General features: G+C 45.5%; 1 protein-coding gene across 1 annotated transcript in view; it reads left to right on the top strand.

The window, feature by feature from the left end:
- TCTN3 (tectonic family member 3) overlaps positions 1 to 25,988 on the top strand; it is a 95,206-nt gene that overhangs the window by 59,678 nt on the left and 9,540 nt on the right. Inside the window, exons 11-14 of the mRNA XM_030568813.1 lie at positions 13,166 to 13,264; positions 15,053 to 15,150; positions 19,643 to 19,808; positions 21,010 to 21,147. Coding sequence (XP_030424673.1) covers positions 13,166 to 13,264; positions 15,053 to 15,150; positions 19,643 to 19,808; positions 21,010 to 21,147 — 501 coding nt within the window. The remainder of the gene's footprint in view (positions 1 to 13,165; positions 13,265 to 15,052; positions 15,151 to 19,642; positions 19,809 to 21,009; positions 21,148 to 25,988) is intronic.

The raw sequence follows: 25,988 nt of genomic DNA, 5'->3' as shown, positions 1-25,988 counted from the left end.
GCTCTGCCAGAACAGCCTGAACAGTAAAATTCTACTAGAAGTAGCCATTGGAGCATCCATGTGCCTTCCTTGCTCATCCCTCTTCTCTTTGCCCCCCAACCTCCCTCCCCAATTCCAGATGTTCTAGGGCGATGGGTCTCAAACTTTTTTACTGGTGACCTCTTTCACACAGCAAGCCTCTGAGTGCAACCCCCTCAAATAAATTAAACACACTTTTTAATATATTTAACACCATTATAAGTGCTGGAGGCAAGCGGGGTTTGGGGTAGAGATTGACAGCTCACAACCCCCTATGTAATAACCTCACCACTCCCTGTGGGGTCCCGACCCCCAGTTTGAGAACCCCTGTTCTAAGGCAAGTATTTAAAAGGACCATGGTGCTTCATTGCCTCAGTGCCTTCAGATATGGACAGCTGGACCCTTACATTGTTGCTGTAGGATCCTTTCAGAACCTATAAGTAGATAGGCAGTTTGTATGGGTTAGTTGGTACATAAGTTCCCAGGGTTACATAAAGGATAATATGACAGATCAGAAGGCTAAGGAGCCTGGATTCAAAAGATGCATCTGGTGCCAAGGTGTATTCCTAGCATTGGGCACATATCCCAGATGCTTGACATGTTTGGGAGAAGGGCATTCTCCCTCTAAATGTCCAAACTTCTCATAGATAGATTCTAGGGTCAGAAGGGACCAATGTGGTCATCTAGTCCGACCCCCTGCACAAAGCAGGCCACAGAACCCTACCTATCCACTTCTATAACAAACCCCTAACCTATGCCTGAGTTATTGAAGTCTTCAAATTGTGCTTCATCATTTATCACAAGGGTAAAGAGAGACAAAACTGGCTCAAGGCAATTTTATTGCATGAAACGCTGAAGTGGCAGCTTGTTTTCAGATACTGGGAGTTAAAGCTGTCTTCGTACAGCTGTGTAGGGAAAGCGCTGCAGTGTGGCCACACTGACAGCTACCAGTGCACTGTCATGGCCACTTTCGCAGCATTTGCAGCGGTGTTGGGAGTGGTGCATTATGGGCAGCTATCCCAGCATTCAAGTGGCTGCAACGTGCTTTTCAAAAGAGGGGGATGGGGTGGAGTGTGACAGGGAGCGTGGGGGAGACAGAGAGAGTGGATTTTTGGAGCTGACACTGTGTCAGCTCCCTGCCTTGCAAGTTCCGACCCCTTCCCCTACCCCTCTCTCATTCTCTAAATGCAAATAGCCTTCTTTGTTTTTTTCCTCACAGACCAGATAAGCAGCTGCTCCGAAACAGACACCCCCACCCCCTGCCCTTCATGCTGCTTCTCTCCTCAAGCAAACACTAGCTGTGGACATTCCAAAGGGATCCCTCCTGCCTGCCTCATTCGCAGCAAACAGTAGCTGTGTTTGTTTTTTAGCTAAGCAGCTCCGGGAGCCCCGAGTTCACAACAAAACAGACAGAGGCATCAGAACACAACAAAGAGTGTTATCTTTACTTAAAAGCATTATGGGAAGGTTCCAGAGGTCAGTTACAGCGTAGTAAGATTAATCACTGTTTACACTGACATCCCAGCACTTCAGCACCAGCGCTGTTCTCTTTATTCCTCTCGTGGAGGCGGAGTACATGCAGCACTGTAGCCAGGGAGATACAGCGCTGTATGTGCCTTGCCAGTGTAGACGGGGAGTAAGTTACAGCACTGTAAAGCCACCACCAGTGCTGTAACTCTCAAGTGTAGCCAAGGCCCATATCAGGCACGGTATCCAAGAGAGATGTCAGGATCTGAAAAAAAGGTCTGGATCAGTGACAGACTGTTTCCAGAGCTGTCTGATTTCAGAGAGACTTCATTGCAGTACTGAGGAAAAATTTGCAGCCCTTCTCGGTGTCAGCCTTATTACAAAGAGTCAATCTGAGTGAGAAGGACATACTAGGACAGAATCTCATTTATGGAGCCAGGCTCTGATTTAAGCTTTCAGTGCAGAGCTAGGAGCCATTCCTCTATGGATCCAACAAGACTGGATCCAGAGGAGCCTGTCATGAGGGTGAGATCTATGGAGCCAATTAAGAGAACTCAGGAGGGTTTGTTAACTAGCACTGTTCTGCATAGTGTTACTGTTAAGCAGTAATATGATAAGCAGTGCGAGGTAATATCTTTTTTACCAGACCAACTTCTGTTGCTGAGAGAGACAAGCTTTTGAGCTACACAGAGGTCTTCCTGAGGTTTGGGAAAAGTACTCAGAGTGTCACAGCTAAATACAAGGTCGAACAGATAGTTTAACATAAGTAGTTACCACATTTTCTAAGGGACCATTGAAGGTGAAGTGGCCTGTTATCACCCTTGGAGTCCTAGGACTGCACCATTGGACAAAGGCATCACAGAACCAATGATATACCTGACATTCATTGATGATATTTTTATTCTCTGAACATACAGCTTAAACTCCCTCATAGATTTCCACCACAACTTCAACCACCACCGCCCATCCATCAAACTCTCTCTGGAACAGTCCTATACTAGCATCAACTTCCTTTACACCATAATCAGCTTCACTCTACAAACAATTATATACAAGGACCCCACAGATCATGACACCTATCTTCATAAATCCAGTAGCTAACTCGAGCACACCAAGAACTCTGTTATCTACAGCCAGCCACTCAGATACCATAGAATATTGTCTGAGGAGCAAGTCCAGGATATACACCTTGAAACACTCAAAACTGCCTTCACCAAACAAGGACGCTCCCAGAGAAGTAGATTGCATCATAGAATGGGCCACCCAAATACCCCAAGAGAACCTGCTTAAATACAGAAATAAAATCTGCTCTGACCACACACCCTCATTGTCACCTACCACCTCACACTGGAACCCATATGGGCTATCATCAAACTAAAACTCCACCCTGGAAGAAATCTTTCCTGAACCCCCTTTTCTGGCCTACAGACAACCTCCCCGCAACCTCTCTTAGCTCAACAGAAGCAAGCTCCCCACAGATCAGGACACACTAACTCAAAGCTGCACCAGACGCTGCCGGAACAACAGATGCAAAACCTGCAGACATATCTCCATTGCTACAGTGATCAACACCCCCCCACAACACAGCTTTCAAGACCTGTGGGTCTTACACATGCCTATCACAACTTCTGGGGGTACCTCATCCGGTGAACTACATGACCCAATAACTATGTGGATGAAACCAGACAATCACTACGCTCTTGAATGAACTCACACAGGAAAATAATAGACAACAATACCACATCGCCTATGGCTGAACACATTCAACAAAGTGATCACTCTGTATCTGACCTATCAGTCTTGATCCTCACAGAAAACCTGCACACCACTTTCAAAAGACAAATCTGGGAGCTTAAATTCATAACTTTGCTAGATACTAAAAGTCATGGTCTTAAATACAGACACTGGATTTATGACTAATTACAACAATCTGTAACCCACTAACCTCTCTTGTAGTCCTGTGACTACAAGGGTGTTAATGGGTCACTTCACCTTGAGTGGTCCCAGAGAATATATGCTAACTACTTATGTTAAACTATCGGTTCGACCTTGTATTTAGCTGTGACACTCTGAGTATTTTTCCCAGACCTTAGGAAGAGCTCTATGTAGCTCAAAAGCATGTCTCTCTCACCAACAGAAGTTGGTCCAATAAGGGATATTGCTTCATTCACTTCATTCATTGTCTCTCTAATATCCTGGAACTGGCATGGCTACAACTGACATGTATACAACAGTGTTAGAGCAGTGAGCATACTGTGTACAACAGTGTTAGAGCAGCGCGGGCGACCGGGACCTGCTAGAGCTGCCTCTCACTCTGGCCGAGTTCTCGGAAGCCCTCCGTCGCATGCCCACCAATAAATCTCCAGGCATGGACGGGCTGACCATGGAGTTCTACCGCATGTTCTGAGACGTCCTCGTCCCAGACCTAGTCACTGTCTGGGCCGAGTCTTTGCAGGGCAGGGTCCTCCCTCTTTCGTGCAGGCAAGCCGTGCTTGCCTTATTGCTGAAGAAGGGGGACTTCCGTGACTTACGGAATTGGTGTCCTGTCTCACTCCTCAGCATGGACTACAAAATCATGGTAAAGGCCATCTCGATGCGGCTAGGGTCCGTGCTGGCGGACGTGGTCCACCCAGATCAGACCTACACTGTCCCAGGCGCACAATATTTGATAACCTGTATCTGGTCCGGGACCTCCTGGAACTAGAGTGTAGGGATGGTCTGTCATTCGCCCTCTTGTCCCTGGATCAGGAGAAGGCGTTTGACAGGGTGGGCCATGGGAATCTCCTGAGCACTCTGCGAGCGTTCGGCTTCGGACCCCGGTTTGTGGGTTTTCTCCAGGTGCTATACGCTTCTACAGAGTGTCTGGTCAGGCTCAACTGGACCCTGACCGAGCCGGTCAACTTCAGGCTAGGAGTGCGGCAGGGGTGTCCCCTCTCGGGTCAGCTGTACTCTCTGGTGATCGAACCCTTCTTCTGTCTCCTCCATCGGAGGCATACGGGGTTGGTGCTTCGAGAGCCGGAGCTGCGGCTGGTCCTGTCGGCATATGCCAACAATGTGCTCCTTGTGGTCCAGGACCCGGGCGACTTGGCGCAGGTGGAGGCTTGCCAGGCCATCTGCTCGGCAGCCTCCTCCGCCTGGGTCAACTGGGTCAAGAGCTCTGGCCTGGTGGTCGGGGACAGGTGGCAGGCGAGCTCCCTCCCACCCACGCTTCAGGCCATCCGGTGAAGCGCGGGTCCGCTGCGTGGGTCCGCTGCTCTATCTCGGCGTTTATCTTTCTGCCACGCATCCATCTCCACCGGAGAACTGGCACGGTTTAGAGGGCTGGGTGACGGAGCGGCTCCAGAAATGGACAGGACTACTCCGGTGCCTCTCCCTCCGAGGGAGGGCAGTGGTGCTCAATCAGCTAGTCCTGTCCATGCTCTGGTACCGGCTCAGCACCCTGGTCCTGGCCCCGGGTTTCCTGGCCGACCTCCGGACGGCGATTCTGGAGTTCTTTTGGCCAGGAATGCACTGGGTCTCTGCAGGGGTCCTCCACCTGCCCCTGGAGGAGCAGAGGCAGCTCCTGAAGTGCCTACACACTCAGGTCCATGTCTTCCACCTCCAGGCCCTGCAGAGGCTCCTGTATGGTGCAGGTTGTCCGGCGTGGAGTGTACTGGCGCACGCCTTCTTCTGCCGCTTCTGAGGGCTCCGATACGACTGGCAGCTCCTTTATCTCCATCCAAGAGGTCTTCCATGAGACCTCTCCGGGCTGCCGGTCTTCTACCACGACCTCCTCCAGACCTGGAAGCTCTTTTCAACGACCAGATCCATGGCGGTCACGGTGGGGGCTGATCTCCTTGTGGAGCCCCTGCTACATAACCCCCAGCTTCGTGTGCAGGTGATGGAGTCCCTCGCAGTGCGCCAGAGGCTCGTCTTGGCAGAAGTCACCAGGGTCAGAGACCTCCTGGACTACGGTCGGGGAGACTGGCTGGATCCCCTGATGCTCGCTCGGCACATGGGGCTCTCCAGACCTTGCATTCCCCAGGAGGTGAAGGCTGCTTTACCTCCTGCTGCTCGGGCTACCTCGACCGGGTCCTGCAAGAGGGCACGCCCTGCCCACCCTCCACCCCAGGCCCAGTGGACCTTTTCATCGGGTCCCTACCCGTACACCCAATCGGCCCCCCTACCTTTTCACTGCAAGCCGGCTGCATGACCTGCAGCTGGTTCTGTTCCAAACTGTGCCAAGGAAACATCTGTACACGCTCGTGCTCCACATTCTTCACTTCCTCACCCTCGCATCCCGCCCCGGCACAAAGTGGCGGGACCTTCTGCCACCTCTTGAGGGTGAGACGCTCCAGTGAGCTAGCTTATAATCCACCCTGGTTCCAAAGCCCCCCGGGGATATCAGTTGGCGGCTCCTTCACTGGGCCGTGAGCACGGGCATGTACTTGGCGCGGTTTACCCCTCTCCCAAACACCTGCCCCTTTTGCGGCATGAAGGAAACCCTGGTGCACATTTATCTAAAGGGCGCCAGGTTGCAGTCCCTATTCCGGCTCCTCTTAGATCTCTTCTTACATTTTTGGTTGCACTTTTCCCCTCACCTGTTCATCTATGCACTCCCCATACGTGGCCCCACAAAGTCGCAGGATCTCCTTATCAACCTCCTCTTAGCCCTGGCCAAACAAGCCATCTACAAAACCAGGGAGAGGAGGTTGGCCTACGGGATTTCCTGCGACTGTGAGGCCTGTTTCCGTTCCTCTGTCCATTTACACATCTGGGCAGAGTTCCTCTGGGCGGCATCCGCTGGCTCCCTTGACGCCTTTGAGGAGCAGTGGGCGTTGTCCAGTGTTCTCTGCTCGGTGTCCCCATCAGGTTCCCTTCGTTTAGCCCTATGATCTCACTCCCAATCCTGTGTTTTTCATTAGTTGTCCCAGGTATTTATTTGGTATCACAGACCTGTGGATCCTCCCCTTAGGCTGGGGGGAGGTCCTTTAGCAGTGGGTGGGCTTTGCCCGCCCACTTCCTGGATACCAACAGGACTACTCTGCTGTTCCCAACTGGCCTGGGTCTATCAGTCTTGTTAGAGGGAATATTCAGTCTGGAATATTCAGACCATTCAGCCTCTATGTAAGAAGAAAGATAAATTTTGTAAGTCCCTGCAAAGAAATACCGTGCTTCATGCTCATCTGCCTCTTAATTTGTTGATGGTCAAAGTGGTACTTCACAGAAAAGATGCCCAAGTTCACTTTACTCCATCAAATGAGGAAGGGAAGAGGCTGGATATATTAGGAAGAAAAATATTTTCTTCAGCAGCATTAAACATGCTTATGTCCAGCTACGAAGCTGTTGTGGCTGGGTACCAATGCCATTTCTGGAGCAAAATGTCCTCTTTTCTTAACTTTGTGTTCCTCTGGAAGTGCATTATCAAATGCTGTTTTGACTGAAGGACTGAATGTTGTCAAGCAACAGTTGAAAGCAGCTTTTGACTCCTCAGATACTTCAGCAAGGTCAGTAGCTTTGGCTGTCTCACTAAGAAGACACACACTGTTAAAACCAATGGTATTCCCTCATGAGACACAAATGAGGATCGAGGACCATCCATCTGAAGGAGAAGGTCTGTTTATTATTCAGACTGATGAGGTATTCAAGAAGATGAAAAATTTAAGATCTTTTGTTAGATCTCTATGTTTCTTTTATACAGGGAAGAGGCCATATTCAATTCCCATTACACAAGTATCTAAGGAAATATGCCTTCATCTCCTTGACTTCATTACAATTATCAGAGAAGGGCATACCCTTTCTAACCTCAGTATTATTCTCCACACCACCAACTACAACAGAGAAAGAAATTTAAGCCTTGCAGTAACAAAGGTACTGTTTCATCTTTGTTCTCTGCAGTTCATCTAAGACATCAGATTTGACATGAGAACAGAGAGCTTCAAGCCAGTCCACCTAGACATTGTTTATCCATGGTTTGGAGTCCAGCAGTCCAGTTTTTATTACCAATGGGAGTTAATAACATCAGACAGATGGATTATAGAAGTTATTTCATGCATGTACATAATTCAATTCAAAACCTTTTCTCACCACAATCCACCTGCTTCGTAATTGGGCAGAGATCAAAGTAATCTCAATATGTTAAAAAAAGTCTCTGCTCCAGTTAGGTGCAATACAGCTAATTCCATGAGATCATAGAGGGAAGGGGTTTTACTCGTGTTATTTTCTAATCCCCCTCAAAAATGGAGGGCCTATTTTGGATTTAAGCAGATTAAGCACTTATATAAAGAAATTATGTTGCTACATGCTGCCTCTAACTTACGTAATACTCTTTCACTGCAGGGTTGGTTTGCAGCTGTGGATTTAAAAGACGCATACTTGCACATTTCATTCTATAAGACCATGTCAGTGACTTGTTGTTGAAGAAGACCATTTTCAGTACAAGGTCCTCCCTTTCAGATTGTCCACAGCACCTCTGGTGCTTACAGAATGTCTGTCTGCTGAAAGAGCATACCTAATGCTCAGTACCTAATGCTCAATACCTCAATACCTAATTAGTCCTGCACTTAGGACAGAAGAATCCCATGCACTGCTACAGACTAGGGACCGAATGGCTAGGCAGCAGTTCTGCAGAAGAGAATCTAGGGGTTACAGTGGACAAGAAGCTGAATGTGAGTCAACAGTGTGCCCTTGTTGCCAAGAAGGCTAATGGCATTTTGGGCTCTATTAGCAGGAGCATTGCTAGCAGATCGAGGGATGTGATTATTCCCCTCTATTCAGCATTGATGAGGCCTCATCTGGAGTACTGTGTCCAGTTTTGGGCCCCACACTACAAGAAGCATGTGGAAAAATTGGAAAGAGTCCAGCAGAGGGCAACAAAACTGATTAGACGGCTGGAGCACATGACTTATGAGGAGAGGCTGAGAGAACTGAGATTGTTTAGTCTGCAGAAGAGAAGAATGAGGGGAGATTTGATAGCTGCTTTCAACTACCTGAAAGGGGGTTCCAAAGAGGATGGATCTATACTGTTCTCAGTGGTACCTGATGACAGAACAAGGAGTAATGGTTTCACGTTGCAGTGGGGGAGGTCTAGGTTGGATATTAGGAAAAGCTTTTTCACTAGGAGGGTGGTGAAGCACTGGAATGGGTTCCCTAGGTAGGTGGTTGAATCTCCTTCCTTACAGGTTTTTTATGTCAGGTTTGACAAAGCCCTGGCTGGGATGATTTAGATGGGGATTGGTCCAGCTTTGAGCAGAGGGTTGGACTAGATGATCTCCTGAGGTCCCTTCCAACCCTGATATTCTATGATTCTAAGAAGGCAGGGGATGTATGTATAGCCATACCTAGACAACTGGATAATAAAAGTGTCATCCAAGGAAGGGATCTTACTACATGTATATCAAATATGTTTACCATTTATCAGTCTGGGATTACAGATGAATTGGGAAAAGTCATGTCTAAACCCTACTCAAGGGACTCTTTATAGGAGGAATTGTGCATTTATCTGTGGGGAGCGCTTTTCTCCCAGAGGTGAGATGTATCAAAATAAACATATCTCCTCTTCCAGTTACCAAGACAACCATTCAGTTGCTGGGTCTACTGGTGTTAACCACAGCAGTGACTCCTTATGCTCGTCTTTAGATGAGAGACCTTCAACACTGCTTAGCAAAGAACTATGAACCAGTGTAGATGGTGTGCATTGAAAAATATTAATTCCACAACAATTGCTAATGGGATGGACAGACAATCAGAATGCAATGAAGTGTATACTTTTCTGTCCCCCATAATATCGGTTACAGTGATCACTGATGCTCCTACCTCAGGATGGGGAACCCATCTGAACAATGAATCGTTGGAAAGAGATCATCCGTCACTAAAGGAATGTACGTACCAATATTTTAGAACTGAGAGCAATCAGATTAGCTCTCAGGTCTTTTCTACTGGAAGTCAAAAACAAAGTAGTTGAGGTAGTAACCTGCACTAGGACAGCATTATATTATCTAAACAAGCAAGCAGGAGACTCACTCTGTGAATTATGCTGGGAGGCCAAGAGTCTTAGTAAGTACTGTATAGAACAAGATATTAATCCAGTAGCAATTCACATGGCAGGAGAAGAGAACACTCTTGTAAATCATCTGAGTAGATCATCAGATCAGATCCACGAATGGTTCTTGAAGGAAGAAGTAGTGAATAACCCCTTCCGTTTATGGGGGGAACCCAATAATAGACTTGTTTGCATCCCGCAGCAACAGGAAATATCAGAGCTATTGTTCTAGGGCAGGCAGATCGGTACTGAACGCTTTTCTAATACAGGGGGGTCAGGGCCTAAGGAATGCTCTTCCCTCATTTACCCTCATTCAGAGAGTGATAAACAAGATAAGACAGGGCAAAGCCAGGGTGATTTGAATAGCACTAGCATGACCCAGACAGCAATGGTAGCCGGCTTTGGTACATTTGTCACAAGGATTAGTGGAACCTTTATCACAGATATTGAACTTGTTGACGCAATAAACAGGGAAGATCTATCATCTGAACTTTCAGTCCCTTCTCCTGACTGCATGAGGAATAGGCCTTTAGAGGTGCTAGAAGAAAGCCTTTCATTAGAATATACATTGTACTGTTAATTCTAGAAAGGAATTCACATGGCTGTGCTGTAGTCTTAAATGGAATAGCTTTCTATTGTGGATTTCCATGTATAATGTGGATCCTTATATGGCATCAATTAATTATATATTAAGAAGACATCTCTTTCATTATCTTCAGTTAAGATTAATCTTTCGGCCATGTCATGTATCTGTAGAGGGAAAATCAGTTTTTAGTAATGATGAAATTTAGAGGTTTTTAAAAGGCCTTAATAATTTGTACCCTCCAATAAGAATTCCTGTGCCTTTCTCGGATCTGAATGTATTGCTAGCATAAATAATGAGAATTCCCTTTGAACCTCTAGGACAGAGGTGGGCAAACTACAGCCCGGGGGCTGCATCCAGCCCTTCCGATGTTTTAATCTGGCCCTCAAGCTCCTGCCTGGGAGTGGGGTCCAAGGCTTGCCCTGCTTTGTGCATGCTGTGGCTCCACGCGGCTCCCAGAAGCAGCAGCATGTCCCCCTTTGGTTCCTGTGCGTAGGGGCAGCCAGGGGGCTCCGAATGCTGCCTCTGCCCCAAATGCCACCCCCGCAGCTCCCACTGGTCGGGAACTATATGACGTCTGCAAACGGGGTAGCGCACCGAGCTGCCTGACTGTGCCTCAGTGTAGGACCCGGAGTGGGACTTGCAGCTGCTTTCAGGAGCTGCTTGAGATAAGCGCTGCCTGAAGCCTGCACTCGTTATCGCACACTGATCTCCCTCCTGCCCTCCGAACCCCTTGGTCTTAGCTCAGAGCACCCTCCTGCACCCCCAACCCTCATCCCCAGTACTACCCCAGAGCCTGTACCCCCAGCCGGAGCCCTCACCCTCCCCATCCACACCCCTGCCCCTGCCCAGAGCCCCCTCCCACGCCCTGAACTCTTCATTTCTGGCCCCACCCCAGAGCCCGCACCCACAAGCCAGAGCCCTCACCCCCTCCCACGCCCCAACTCCCAATTTCGTGAGCATTCATGGCCCGCCATACAATTTCCATACCCAGATGTGGCCCTTGGGCCAAAAAGTTTGCCCTCTCCTACTCTAGGGAGCTGGTCTTTATTTCCCCTATCTGTAAAAACTCTGTTTTAGCAATCTCTTCTGCCAGGTGCATAAGTCAATTGCATGCATTAATGCTGATCCACCATTCAGTGTGTTTCATGAGGATAAAGTGGTTCTTTGCACTCATTCTGAGTTTTTACCAAAAATAATCTCCGATTTTGACATAGAACAATCTATAGTTTTACCATTTTTTCTCTCAAACTCCACACTCCTGATGGGGAAGTTAAATTACACACATTAGTTATGAGGAGAGCGTTATCTTTTTACTTAGGCCATGTCTACACTAGCACTTATGTTGGCAAAATGTTTGTCGCTCAGTGGTGTGAAAAAAACACACTCCTGGATGACATAAATTTTGCCACCATAAGTGCTTATTTGCACAGTTCCATGTTGGTGAGAGATGCTCTCCTGCCGACATAGCTACCCTCTCTCATTGAGCTGGTTTTATTATGTCGATGGGAGAGCTCTCTCCTATCTGCATAATGCAGCTCTTACAGCAGCACAACTGTATCGATACAGCTGTGATGCTGTAAGCTTGTAAGTGTAGACATGGTGTTAGGGCTAAACAATTTAGACAGTGCTCAAGGCTGTTTAGCGCTTAGAGACCAAAAAACAAGGATAAAGGCATTTCTGTACAGATTCTAGGCGAGTTAGGCTAGGTATTTATGTTCTTATGCTCAATTTATAAGATTAATAAGAACATAAGGATGGCCATACTGGGTCAGACCAATGGTCCATCTAGGCCCAGTATCCTGTCTTCTGACAATGGCCAATATCAGATGCTTCAGACGGAATGAACAGAACAGGGCAATTATTAAGTGATCCATCCCCTGTCGTCCAGTCCCAGCTTCTGGCAATTAGAGGCTTAGGGACATCCAGAGCATGCGATCGAAGAGATTATCCTTTCCTCAAGGCATCAAAACTCATTCAACTAGATCAAAGTCAACTTGCATGGCTTTCCCTAGACATATTGCTCTCGTAGAAACAAGGAGAGCAACAACTTGGAGTATTGTCCACATTTTTACTAAACATTACTCTTTAGACTTGGAATCTAGATTGGACACAAAGTTTGGTAGGGCATTCCTGCATTCCTTGTTTAACTAGCACTTTGGGTCCTACCATCCTGGGTCAAAGTACTGCTTATTAATATATCCCATGAGTGAGAATATGCAGAAGACACTCAAAGGAAGAAACGAGGTTTACTTATGTGTGACCAAGGTTCTTTGAGATGGACTCTGCATAATCATACTCCATGCCTCCCTTTCCTCACTGCCTCAGAGCCCTACTTACCAAAGGGCTTGGGGTCACGGGGGAAGACACTGAAGCACGTGAGTGCCACACTCCTTTTTAAGCCTTGCCCTGGAATGTCCAGAGTTTGGGAGTGAAAGGAGGCAAGGGAGGCATGTGGCTGCTCCAACTGCTATTGCTAGTAGAATTTTACAGTTTAGGTCGCACCACTTGGAGCATTCCAAAGAGTTGAATATATAGCATTTATCTCAAAGAAACTGGGTTACAAGTAAGTAAATTAGTTCATTTCTGGGGAACCACCTAACTCCGTATGGAGACAGCGTAACATGGATCATAATTGTGATTATAGAATTCCTCAGGCTCTAATACTTTGTTGCAGAAAAATCTTAGGCAGTGGGAGTCTGATGGTTCAGGAACTTTCTCTGGGGCATGGGTACCCAAGTGTCAGGGCAGGCTGCAGTTTGGCTTGCCAGCTCCTAGGTTGCAGAGGTGCTGGTTGAGTATGGAATCGGATTCTGAGACAGACTGAGATAGGGCTTTTGTTTTCAATGAGACTTTTAATAGAGTGATTTAAAAAAACAACCCTTTAGTCACACTCAGTGCTTCCATAAGTAGGCTTGACTCCCTTGTCTGAAAAAGAGTTTTCCTGTTTATCCCATGGCTGAATTTGATAAGTTGTGCTGAATGAAGGTCTGATCTATGTGGTGCTGATGGTGACACTTCCCTTTGTAACATTTTCTTTCCTTCTCTCCTGCTTTTCTATTCTACTTGCCTCTCAGCAGAGCAGGACCCCTTCATATACCTTGCCAAGAAGCGGAAACCCTGGCTATATCATTGGGGCACCACTCTTGTCTCTAAATAGTGGTGCCAGGCAGCAAGTATCCTTTCTGATATCAGGTTTTACCTGTCACCATCACCTTCTAGCGTGGCTGTACCCTTTAGATTTTGGATTAAGTAGGGAAGTGTTACATGAGTGTCATATTGCAGCCTTTGTCTAACTTTTCCATTGGGGAAAATGGGACAGGTTCTTCGACAGGGATCTCCAGATGTTTCTCTACACATGAACTCCTTCCCTAAACTCATCCATTAGGTCATCACCCTGTCCCTGTTCAGCTCCCTCCTGAAGACCCACTTCTACCCTGACTCCTACAAGAAATTAACCGGCAGACTATAGCAACATTATGGGTACTAAGGAATATCTATGTAGTTAACACAGTGCTTGTTTGGTTTTTTGGGTATCTGCCAAGAGATAGCCATGTTCCACTTTAGGAGCTTTCCTGTACCCTCTGTCCATTTCTCTGTGTATTTCTTCAGAGCAAGGACCATGTTTGGGAAGCATTGGAAAGCACTACTGAAAACAAATAACTGATAATAATACTGAAGGTGTCTTGACCATGACTGAATTGGAATCATGTGTAAGAGTTAACAGGGATTTTAGGTATTCTCTAACTTTGTTGAGGGTATCACTGGCATGTTTGGGTGGAAAGCAGCAAAGAGTCCTGTGGCATCTTATAGACTAACAGACGTATTGGAGCATGAGCTTTCGTGGGTCAGTACCCACTTCGTCGGATACACGCTGGAAATTTCCAGAGGCAGGTGTAAATATGAACTGAAGTTATGATGTTGTGGCTGATCTGTTAGGCCCTGTGATGGTGTTGCTGGTGTAAAGGCCTTTCACAGGCCTTGGGAGACAGGCCAGTCCTTGCCCACAGGCAAGTCACCAACCTTAAGCATATTCTCACCAACAACCACACACTGCACCATAGCAACTCTAACTCAGTAACCAATCCATGCAACAAACCTCGATGACAACTCTGCGCACATATTTGCACCAGTGACACCATCACAGGACCCAACCAGATCAGCCACAACATCATAGGTTCATTCACCTGCACGTCCACCAATGTAATATACGCCATCGTGTGCCAGCAATGTCCCTCTGCTATGTACATCGGCCAAACTGGACAATCCCTGCGTAAAAAGATTAATGGACACAAGTCAGATATTAGGAATGGCAACATACAAAAATGTATAGGAGAACACTTCAACCTCCCTGGACACACAATAGCAGAGTTAAAGATAGCCATCCTGCAGCAAAAAAACTTTAGGACCAGACTCCAAAGAGAAACTGCTGAACTTCAGTTCATTTGGAAATTTGACACCATCAGCTCAGGATTAAACAAAGACTGTGAATGGCTAGCCAACTACAAAAGCAGTTTCTCTTTCCATGGTTTTCACACCTCAGCTACTAGAAGAGGGCCTCATCCTCCCTGACTGAACTGACCTCATTATCTCCAGACTGATTCTGGCCTGCATATTTATACCTGCCTCTGGAAATTTCCACCACATGCGTCCGACAAAGTGGATATTGACCCACGAAAGCTTGTGCTCTAATATGTCTGTTAGTCTATAAGGAGCCACAGATCTATGTTGCTTTTTACAGATCCAGACAACACGGCTACCCCTCTGATGTTTAGGTGGGCATTTCTTTGCTCACAGTGGTTAACTTAGCTATGGGTGGGTTCGGTACATGTGCTACAGTAACTGGCACTGTTGGTAGGAGGTTGCTACTAATTAATGGATGATCTTGTTGAGGACTGGTTGGGTAACTATGCTGTTTAACTTCCCTTCTATTTGATTTCTTGACACATAGCCCCTTCCCTCAGGTGACTATCTTACAGAGCCAGGGTGATGGAATATGCTCTCAGACTCTCAGGTACAAGGTACAGTTTGGAATGAATTTGAGGACAAGCTGCCAGCTCAGGTAACTATTTCCAACGTTCCTTCCTCCCCAATCCTCAGACAAGTTTGCAAGGCTTGGGTAGCACCCTCTCCTGTCATTGCCACACAGGGTTTGCAGGCTCAGGTTGTGCTGTGGAGCTCATGTAGTATCTTCCTCATAAATCCCCTCAAATAATCTCTCTCACACATGCTTAAAGGGTTTGAGCAGCACTAGGGACAGGGAACCTCTACAAGAGAGGGCCCTTCAGAGCAACTTGAATACTATTAATTGTGGAGGTCTGCTGGGGAGGTTCTGAGGCTCCAGTTCTAAGCATGTATTGCACAGCACAATACAGGAATGCAGGGCTTGGATTCGAGGAGTAGTATTATAATTAGGCTTGAAAGAATTAGATTTTTGTTATTCAATATCACTAAAGATCCATTTTGCACCATATGCACACAAACTGATGAAAAATATTTCCATTGATAATAATGGACATTTACAGATAGGCAAAGTAAAACAAGTGCTACTGAAGAGTTTGATTTGAAGCTATTTACTTTGTATGTTTTGACACATGATGTTGACAATGTGTGTTTCAATGGTTATAAAGCTTGAATTTTTTGAATATCAAGATCTGCTTATGATGGGTTTGGTCACAGAGATCCCCTTGGGACTGTCACCTGATGTGCCGAAATTACCTCTGAGCCCATTTTTCCTGCCAGCTTGGGACTCCAGAACCCTGCCTTGTTGAGCTAGACACACTAGCCAGACACACTGCAACACAGACCCAGGGTCCAGGCCATGTCCCCAAAGCTGCAGACTTTAACTAAAAACAGCTCAGTATGTTACCTGTCTCCAGCACCCAGACACCTAGCTCCCAATGGGATTCAAACCCCAAATAAATCCGTTTTACTCTGTATAAAGCTTAGACAGGGTAAATTCATAAATTGTCTGCCCTCTATAACACTGATAGAGTGATATGCACAGCTGTTTTCTCCCCCAGGTATTAATCACTTACTCTGGGTTTACTAATAAACAAAAGTGATTTCATTAAGTGTAAAAAGTAGGATTTAAGTGGTTTCAAGTAATAACAGACAGAACAAAATAAGTCACAAAAGCAAAGTAAAACAAACTCGCAAGTCTAAGCCTAATACATTAAGAAACTGATTACAGGTAATATCTCACCCTCAAAGATGTTCCAATAAGCTGCTTTCACAGACTAGACCCCTTCCTAGTCTGGGCCCAGTCCTTTCCCCAGTACAATCTTTGTTAGATCCAGCAGACATCTCAGGTGGTAAGCAGGGGTTTTCTCATGATTGGCAGCCCCCTTTGTCCTGCTACACCCCCTTTTATAGCTTTTGCACAAGGTGGAATATTTTGTGTGTGCTTGTCTCCACCCCTGCCTCATCAATGGAAAAGTACTAGGATTAAGGTAGATTCCAGGATTATGTGGTGTGGTCACATGTCACTGTAAGACCCCTCGTCTCCATTCTTCCTGGGTTAGCTCACGTGTACACAGAAAGGTTTGCAGGTGAAAAACTATTTACAAACAATTGTCCTAGTCAAGGAGAGCCATCAAGATTCTAAACCATCATTAATGGCCCACACTGTACATAATTACATTAGGACTTCAGAGTTATACTTCATATTTCTAACTTCAGATACAAGAATGATACATGCATACAAACAGGAGGAATATATTCAGAAGGTTGTAACCTTTGTTGTGATACCTTACAAGAGACTTCTTGCATAAAGTATATTCCAGTTACATCATATTCACACACTCATCAGCATATTTCCATAAAACATATGGAGTGCAAAGTCACATTGCTGTTATTGTCTGACCACAACCCCATAATTTTCCACAACTGTGCAAATTTAAATGAAGAAGATTGAGAAAAATGCTTAAAAATAAAAATGTATTTCTGTAAAGTGGTGTGTGTGTGTGTGTGTGTGTGTGTGTGTGTGTGTGTGTGTGTGTAAAATAAGACCAATGGTCCATATACCCCAGTACCGTGTTTTCTGACGGTGCTCAATGCCAGATGCTTCAGAGGGAATGAACAGAATAAGGCAAAAAGTGATCCGTCCTATCTCCAATCCCAACATCTGACAGTCAGAGGTTTAAGTACACCCAGAGCATAGGGTTGCATCCTTGCCTATCTTGGATAATAGCCATTTATGGACCTATCCTCCATGAACTTATTTAATTCTTTTTTTAACTCAGTTGTACTTCTGGCCTTCAGCACATCCCCTGACAACATGTTCCACAGATTGACTGTGCATTGTGTGAAGAAGTACTTCCTTATGTTTTGTTTTAAACCTGCTGCCTATTCATGTCATTGAGTGACCCTGGTTCTTGTGTTATGTGAGGGTGTAAATCACACTTCCCTGTTCGCTTTCTCCACATCATTCATGATTTTATAGAGCTCTGTCATAACTCTCCCTTAGTCATCTCTTTTCCAAGCTTTTTAATCTGTCCTTGTGTGGAAGCTGCACTGTACCCCTTCTCATTTTTGTTGCCCTTCTCTGTACCTTTTTCATTTCCAATGTATCTTTTTATGAGGTGGGGTGATGAGAACTGCAGTATTCAAAGTGTGGTCCTACCATGGATTTATATAGTGACAGTATGACCTTTTCTCTCTTATTATCTGTCCCATTCCTAAAGGTTTAACTTGCATATAGCATCCTGTTCACTTTTTTTGACTACTGCTGCACACTGAGCAGATGTTTTCAGAGAACTATCCATGATGATTCCAAGATCTCTTTTTTTTTCCTTTCCTTTTTTTTGAGTGGAAACAGCTAATTTAGACCCTATCATTTTGTATGTATAGTTGGGATTATTTTTCCCAGTGTTCATTACTTTGCATTTATCAACACTAAATTTCATCTGCCATTTTGTTGTCCAGTCACCCAGTTCTGTGAGATTCCTTTGTAACTCTTCACAATCTGCTTTGGGCTGCATTATCTTGAGTAATTTTGTATCATTGGCAAACTTGTCACCTCACTGTTTATGCCTTTTTCCAGATAATTTATGGATAATTTATGAACAGCACTGGTCCAAGTACAGATCCCTGGGGGGACATCACTATTTACCGCTCCCCATTCTGAAAAACTAACATTTATTCTGACCCTTTGTTTCCTGTCTTTTAACCAGTTACTGATCCATGAGAGGACCTTCCTTCTTATCTCATAACAGCTTACTTTGCTTAAGAGCCTTTGCTGAGGGACCTTGTCAAAGTACTTCTGAAAGTCTAAGTAGATTGTTTCCACTGGATCACCCTTGTCCACGTGTTTGTTGACCCCCTCAAATAATTCTAATAGATTGGTGAGACATGATTTCCCGTCACAAAAGCTATGTTGACTCTTTCCCAACAAATCCTGTTCATCTATTTGTCTGATCATTCAGTTTTTTACTATAGTTTCAATCAGTTTGCCTGGTTCTGAATTTTGGCTTACTGGCCTGTAATTGCCAGGACCACATCTGGAGCCTTTTTTAAAAATTGGTGTCATGTTAGCTATCCTCCAGTCATCTGGTACGACAGTTGATTTAAATGATAGGTTACACACCACACTTCGTTGTTCTGCAATTTCATCTTTGAATTCCTTCATAACTCTTGGGTGAGTACAGTCGGGTGCTAGTGACTTATTACTATTTAACTTGTTAGTTTGTTCTGAAACCTCCTCTGCAGTGAGGACTGATGCAAAGAATTAACTTAGCTTCTCCACAACAGCCTTGTCTGTTTGGAGTACTCCTTTAGCACTTTGATCATCCAGTGGCAGGCTTCCTGCTTCTGATGTACTTACAGTGTGTGTGTGTGTGTGTGTGTGTGTGTGTGTGTGTGTGTGTGTGTGTGTGTGTGTGTAAAAATAAATTCTGCCAAGCCTTCATTATAATGAAGTACTCTAGGAAGTGATATTCCTATTCCATGACTTACAGGGTCAATAATTTGGTTCATTCTCTTCCTGGTGATAGTGGCGATACCCTTCTCCTCCAACAAACAAAAAAACAAAACCAAAAAAACAAAAAAAACAGGGTGACAGGATATCTGAGGCACTCCATCAGTCTCCTCAACATACAGCAAATCACTGTCAGTGTTTTGTGCACTCTTCTTGTGGGGAGGGATAGCTCAGTGGTTTGAGTATTGGCCTGCTTAAACCCAGGGTTGTGAGTTCAGCCCTTGAGGGGGCCACTTAGGGATCTGGGGCAAAAATCAGTACTTGGTCCTGCTAGTGGAGGCAGGGGGCTGGACTTGATGACTTTTCAAGGTTCCTTCCAGTTCTAAGAGATAAGTATATCTCCAAATATTAGTTAGTTAATTTTTCTTCTCCCTTCTACTTTCATGGAGGAGATGGGCTGAATTCATACAGAATTGTACACTAACATTTCCAAAATTCCTCCTTGCAGTCATTACCAAAGTAATAGACACCTTGAAATGGGGTCATTACTGAGGAAAAATATTCTGTATTAAGAACTGGCTTCTTCTCTGCTCCAAAGGACTCAGACTGCTAAAGATGTGTTCTGTCTCATTTCCAGCATATCCCAAACAATGGAGGATGGAAATTGTAGCTACTTTCAGGAGAAGCTATACCAGGCCCTCCAAGGGGTGAGCAGCCCACAGGCTCTGGCCATAATTGGCAGTGCTGAGCCAACCCAGACAGATCAGTGGACCAGCATCATTATCCGGAACTGCAGTATGCAGGTAATAACAATGGAGGGTGAACTCTGAACCCAACGTCTTCTCTTCTGAGCTCGGCATTCAAGATGATATGACTTTGGGGATTGTATGAGTGGGAAGAGTCAGAGTTTGCTCTTCCTTCTTTGTTAGTCGCACTCTATTGGAGTCCAACGGCACATATTACTCTGTGTGTCAAGACTGCTGACACAGTTAAGAGGCCCTCATGCATACAAACAGATGTTGTTGTCGTTGTTCCACACTCATGCTATTTAGAGGCTCATCTTTGACTAGGCAAGCAGAGAACCAGCAGGATTAACTTTTGTAATTCCGTATTACCAGTGTATAAATGGTTAGGAGAGGTCTAATACTGCAGCCAATGTTTTACTGGCCAGTTCTGAGACTGTGTGCAGTAGAGCTCACTCTACCCACTTCTTTGTTGTTGTTATAATACTAGTATTATAATATTTATGTTAATATTGGGGTCTGTCTGACCATTGAGTTATCCTGCTGAATTATTGTCCTTTGAGACTTACCTTATCCAATGTTTATCTATCTAAAGACTGATCTATACTAGAAAGTTAGGTCGACCCAGCTACATCACTGTCCTTTAGGGACATAGTTAAGCTGATCTAAGTCCTAATATAGACAGCACTAGGTCACCCTAGCTACAGCCTCTTAGAGAGATTGATTTACTATAGTGACAGAAGAACCCCTTCTGTCACTGTTGTCTACACTATAATGCTACAGCAGTGCAGCTGCAGCACTGCAGCTGTGCTAATGTAGCATTTCTAATGTAGACCTAGCCTAAGATTAAGAGGTGACTGGACCATAGTCTTCAGGTACTCACATGGGTAAGAGTTTTCTCATAGTAGGTGGCCCTATTCTAGCAGAAAAGGGCATAACAAGATCCAGTGATTGGAAACTGAAGGTGAACAAATTTGGACTAGAAATAAGGTGCACATCTTTAACAGTGGGGGTAATTAACTATTAGAATAACTTAGTTGGCAATGTGGTGGATTCTCCATTACTTGAAATCTTTAATCAAGGCTGGATATCTTTCTAAAAGATATGTTCTGGCTCAACCAAAAGTTATGTACTTGATGCTAAAATTACTGGGTGAGGTTCTTTGGCCTTTGTTATGCAGGAGGTCAGACTAGATTATTTTAATGGTCCTTTCTTGCCTTAAAATCTGTGAAAACATGTGGGTTCCCCTTTTTTTTCTCAGGCTGGGAATTGTGCCTCCTGCTGTATGGTTCCTGTGTCCCTGAAGATCCAGGTATTGTGGGCTGAGGTTGGCCTCCAGTCCAATCCACAAAGTCAAGTGCTGGGAGCACGGTATTGGTATCAGTGTCAGTCTCTGAAGGTATAGCGCCATTATTTTGCACCTCTACCCCCAAAGGCCATAACATGGGGCATATGGTTTACATGAAATCTGAGGGATCCTTCATATAGCTCTGGTATTGAAGGGTTGGAGTTCACTGGATCTTACCATTTGTCCACATAGATTGGCAGTGGCAAGTGTTTAATTCTTCCACAGAAGACGGTGGACAAAATCTCCCAAAATGTTCTTAACCAATTGTATATGGCTGTGCAAAGGGGAGCTCCTTCCCACCCCTGAGCAGCTTCTTTCACCTTAGGCCTGAAACATTAAACTCTTGGTTATTCTTCTCATCACATTATGTACCTTTAAAGTTATGTAAACATGGAATTACCCTCTTTTCTTAAACTCTGACACAAAATTTGTCTTGACCTTCTCTTCCTAGGAATTCCACAGGCTGCCTACGTGCTGCAGAAGGAAATATTTCCTTTTTATTGGTTCTGAAATTACTGCCTTTTTAATTTTTAGTGGCTCCAAAGGGGCTAATCAATTTTCATTTTAGTCTTTAAAATTTTATACTTCATTCAATATATATTTTCTCTAATATATATCTTTAGGTGAAGTGATCACAGGTAAACAGAGTACTCCAGATAAGGGTCCACTCTCGGATACTGTCATTTTATGGTCTAGGTTATTTTTTCTTCCTTTTGGGGGAAAACATGGTTAGAAGTATCAAGTATAAGTTTAACAATCTTTTTAGATCATGCAGGAGAACAAGTCCTTTGCACACAACTCCTAACTTCCACAATGCACCAGTGTCCATCTATCTGATCTGGTGCCATGGAGTTAGGCATGCTCTCCAACAAACAGCTGTGGAGTAATCTTTCTGCCCATGCCTTTGGCACAGACCATGCCTCATCTTCAGCCACACTCTATAGAATGAGTGTTGGGGTGAAGTTAGAGGTCCCTGCCACGGAATTGTTGCCAACAGTTTCTTCATTCCCACACCCACCCAGCTCATAATGTGTTAAAAGTGTAAGGATGCCATACAGGCTATTCCTCCCTGGGAGCAGGTCCTCGGTTGCAGTTTAGGAATCTGTAAAATGGTTACAGAATGCCACTGAGTGGTGGGGAGAGTATGTGTGTGCTGAACATCTGGAATCATTCAGAACACAATAATAATAGAGAGCTTTAGGCTTTGATCAGCATTTCCTAGGACTAGGGCTGAGGAGACAAAGGAAGAAACATGTCCCCAGTCTGGAAGGGAGTATGAGGAAAAAAGAGAGAGACAGTCATTAAGGGCTAAGCCCTACCAGTGATGTCAGAACTGGTGAGTTTGGCTGGTGTGCTGCAGGGTGCTGTACCATCTATTGCAACTGGAGGACTCCTGGTGTACTAGGCTGCTTCAGCTCCTGGAGGATGCAGTGCCACCAGGATCCTTTGGTTCTGCAGAACATAGACTGCAGTCAGAAGAGGGATGAGGCAGGGGATACAGGGTTCTTTGGGATTATTTCACATCCACTTCACTCCCTGTAGCCAGAGTTCTTCCCTGCTGCTTCTGCTCCTGCTTCTCCAGGACCAGCAACAAGCAGTGGGTACGGTTCTGAACCTGGTAGTGGTGGATGTCAAGAAGGATTGTGAGCCTGGAAACTGGTTTTCTGAGCTTGGAGGTTCGTGGTAAGGTGGTAAGGGAAGAGGTTGGGACTAGGAGAAAACAGTGAATTGGTGACAGAAAGGTAAGTATTGTTCTTCGAATACGTGTTAGTGTGAATTCCACTGTAGATGCACACAAGATTGGATTGTTTAATAGCAGTGTCTGTCAGGGACACACATGTATCATGTGCCTTTTCATGCTTATATGCAAGAGCATAATGAGCAGAGAAGCTGTGACCCTCCCTCAGTTCCCTCGAATGGCAGTGAGACAGAACCTGGCTAGTGTCTGCATCCCTACTCTTCCTTGACCTCCAGACTAATTCCAGATTAGTGTGTTTTTTAGAAGAATACCTTGATCTGGACATTCCACACACAAATAAAAAAGAAAGGAAAGAACGAGACACTAGGAGACACCCCACTCCCTGGTACACCCTCCTTAAAGCAGGAAGAGACATTTTGCACCAGCTGCCATGGCGGACTGCAAGCCTTTAGCATGTAAGCTCTGCTGACCCGTGATGGACTCTTCCCTCTCGTCAAGGTGCTTAGCCAGTGTCCTTTCTGTCAGGGGGAAGTGCTGCATTCCTGATAATTCTGTGTTGTGAAAATAGTTTTCATTGAGGATATGCAAGTCAAGGGATTCATTGCCAAACTTCACTTGCTTGAGCAATCAACCATCATCGCCTCAGACCTGGAGGAGAATATCCACCCCCAGGGAGCCAAAGAGAGGTTCTGCTCAGTGAGTACCTCTCCAAGTAGACACCACACTCTGGGCAGCGAGAGGGGGGCAGGGGCAGTGAAACAAACACCAAAATTGGCATTGCCTGCATTGGTGCCAGTCCCACCAGCACCAGGACTGTTGATGGAGCCAGTTTCAATAACCACCTTGGCAATGGCAAAGCTGTCCCCAGAGCCTACACACCAACACATAGGTGAAGCTGAGAGAAAAGACCAAGCAGAGGCCAGATGCAGCTTTAAACATTGACAGGGGAGGAGAAGAAATGCCACTTCTTTGAGGACAAGACCTTCAGCAAGGGAGTAATGCTGGGTGGACAGGCATCACAGACGTCAGTACCAGCAAAGGCACTGGTATGGTGCCGAGGTACATCCACACAGAGTAGTCGAGATCTTCCTTGAGGGTGACATTGCTACTGACTCTGCCCCAGAGCCAAGACGTCACTCCCCTGCATCGCCATTTGAGAAATACTGTTCTTCCCCATCATTACCAGTCTGTGCATTTTCTCTGGCATTGACTAGAAAAGCCTCCTGCTATCATTCACAAGCAACCTTACAGCCCGCAGAGGAGGTGCTCCCCCCATGTCACTGACCCAGCACAGGTGTATAGCTGATCCCCTTCCTACAGACCCCAGAAGAGGAAGAGATCAGGCTTCGCAGTGGCATCACTGCCTGGACCACGAAACCAGAATCAGAGCCGCCAGGCCAGTGCCCAAGACCTGGGGGAAGAACAGCAACAACCTTAGTGTCCACTGAAAGAATCTTCACTGTAATTGGACAAGAGAGTACATTCAGCCCCCATCCCTCCAGTCAATGATTTCAGGGCATTCCAGGATTTCCTGGCATGTATTATGGAGAAACTGGATATAGAAATAATAGTAATTCAGGAAAAGTCACGCAAACTCTTTGGCATCTTGACGAGGTCAGATCCTACCAAAATCACCCTGCCCAGCAATGAGGATATACTGGAACTGGCCAAAGCCCTCTGGCAAACCTCAGTGACTGTTCAGCCAACTCCCAGGAGCACGGGAAGCATTCTCCTTCAAGCTCCTGTGCATGTGGATCTCACTCAAGGTGTACTGATGCCCTGCACAGGAGTTTGGGAATTTTTCTGTAACAATGTCCTATAAGGGTTTCTTCGTGCTTCCCCTCCCAACAGCATAAAGGGCTGAAAGACTCCAACTGCCAACTAGTTCCTGCTGACCACCCTTTTCAGAGAGTCAGAACCTCTCAGTGTTCCTCCATCTCCTTTAATTAGTTTTGGATTAGGATAGAGAGTTTGCTTGTATCCGTAGTAATTGGTTTCATTTTTTTCATATATACTTTATTTCTTTTTGACTTTCTGGTGCAATAAAATAAAAAAAATGCAGCTTAAGGCTAGGTCAGTTGTATTTGTCAATTTCACTAGGCTGCCCACCATTTGACTGTCTTGCTCACCCAGCTTCGTCTTTTCCATTATGTAAAAGAATGATACCTCTGTATGATGGATGAGATATGTGTTTGTATTGTCTTGAGGACACTCATTTAACAGAAAAGCTGCAAGGCTTTTAATAAATGCACATAAAGGTAGAGAATCCAGGGTTTGACTTTCCATGAGAAATAGTTTGAGAGGACCTTCAGACACAGAGGCTTTGAGGGATCAAGGGACTTCAACCCCTTCCCTGCTCTAGTCATGCCTTCAGCGCTCAGGAGATGAGGGAGATCTCTTCTAGCCTGAAAGGTCTTAAGAGACTTCATACATTGATAAAGAGTCTGCTGCAATAGACTGAGTTCTTGTTGGAGCAGGCAGAGACCCCTGCTGCCTGTGGAAGAAAAAGACAGCCCAGCACCAACAGTGTTCAGCCTTCCTACTATCATGTATGAAGTCAAACAAGCATGTGTCAAAGGAGTCTGAGTTGCCATTGAAGCATTCTTCTCTCCCAGCACTGTTGTAAGTTTCACTGCAGCCTCTGCTCACCGGGATCCCTTGTCAGTTTCATTGATGCCAGCTGCTGCAGTGGCTTAGAAACTCAGTGACTCATCAAGTGGGAGCATACATCTTTGAGTGCCTCACCAGCAATACTGTCTGCCACAGTACCTGAGTGGCAGAAACACCACTTCTCAGCCAAATTCTCGGCCCTGGGGGATTCTGTACTGAAGGTCTCAGCTCAGAAGAATTCAGCTTCTTCCTTGGCACTGCCTTTTTCATCAGAAGCTGCATTTTTATTCCCTGAGGTGATCAGGGTCACTCTGGGTCTGGAACCTACTATTCTCCTGATTCATTTTCACCCAAATCTCCAGTACAGCAAGACAGTAGGACGTCTATAATGAAACCTGCTGTGCGACCTCCGCTCATAAGAACGGCCATAGTGGGTCAGACTAAAGGTCCATCTAGCCCAGTATCCTGTCTTCTGACAAAGCAGCAAAGAATCCTGTGGCACCTTATAGACTAACAGACGTTTTGGAGCATGAGCTTTCGTGGGTGAATACCTACTTCCTCACATGCATCTGAGGAAGTGGGT

This window comes from Gopherus evgoodei, chromosome 7, assembly GCF_007399415.2.
Source record: "Gopherus evgoodei ecotype Sinaloan lineage chromosome 7, rGopEvg1_v1.p, whole genome shotgun sequence".
Classification (NCBI taxonomy): Eukaryota; Metazoa; Chordata; order Testudines; family Testudinidae; genus Gopherus; species Gopherus evgoodei.
The sequence above is the reverse complement of the archived record's forward strand: the minus strand, read 5'-3'. Positions and strand labels throughout refer to the sequence as shown.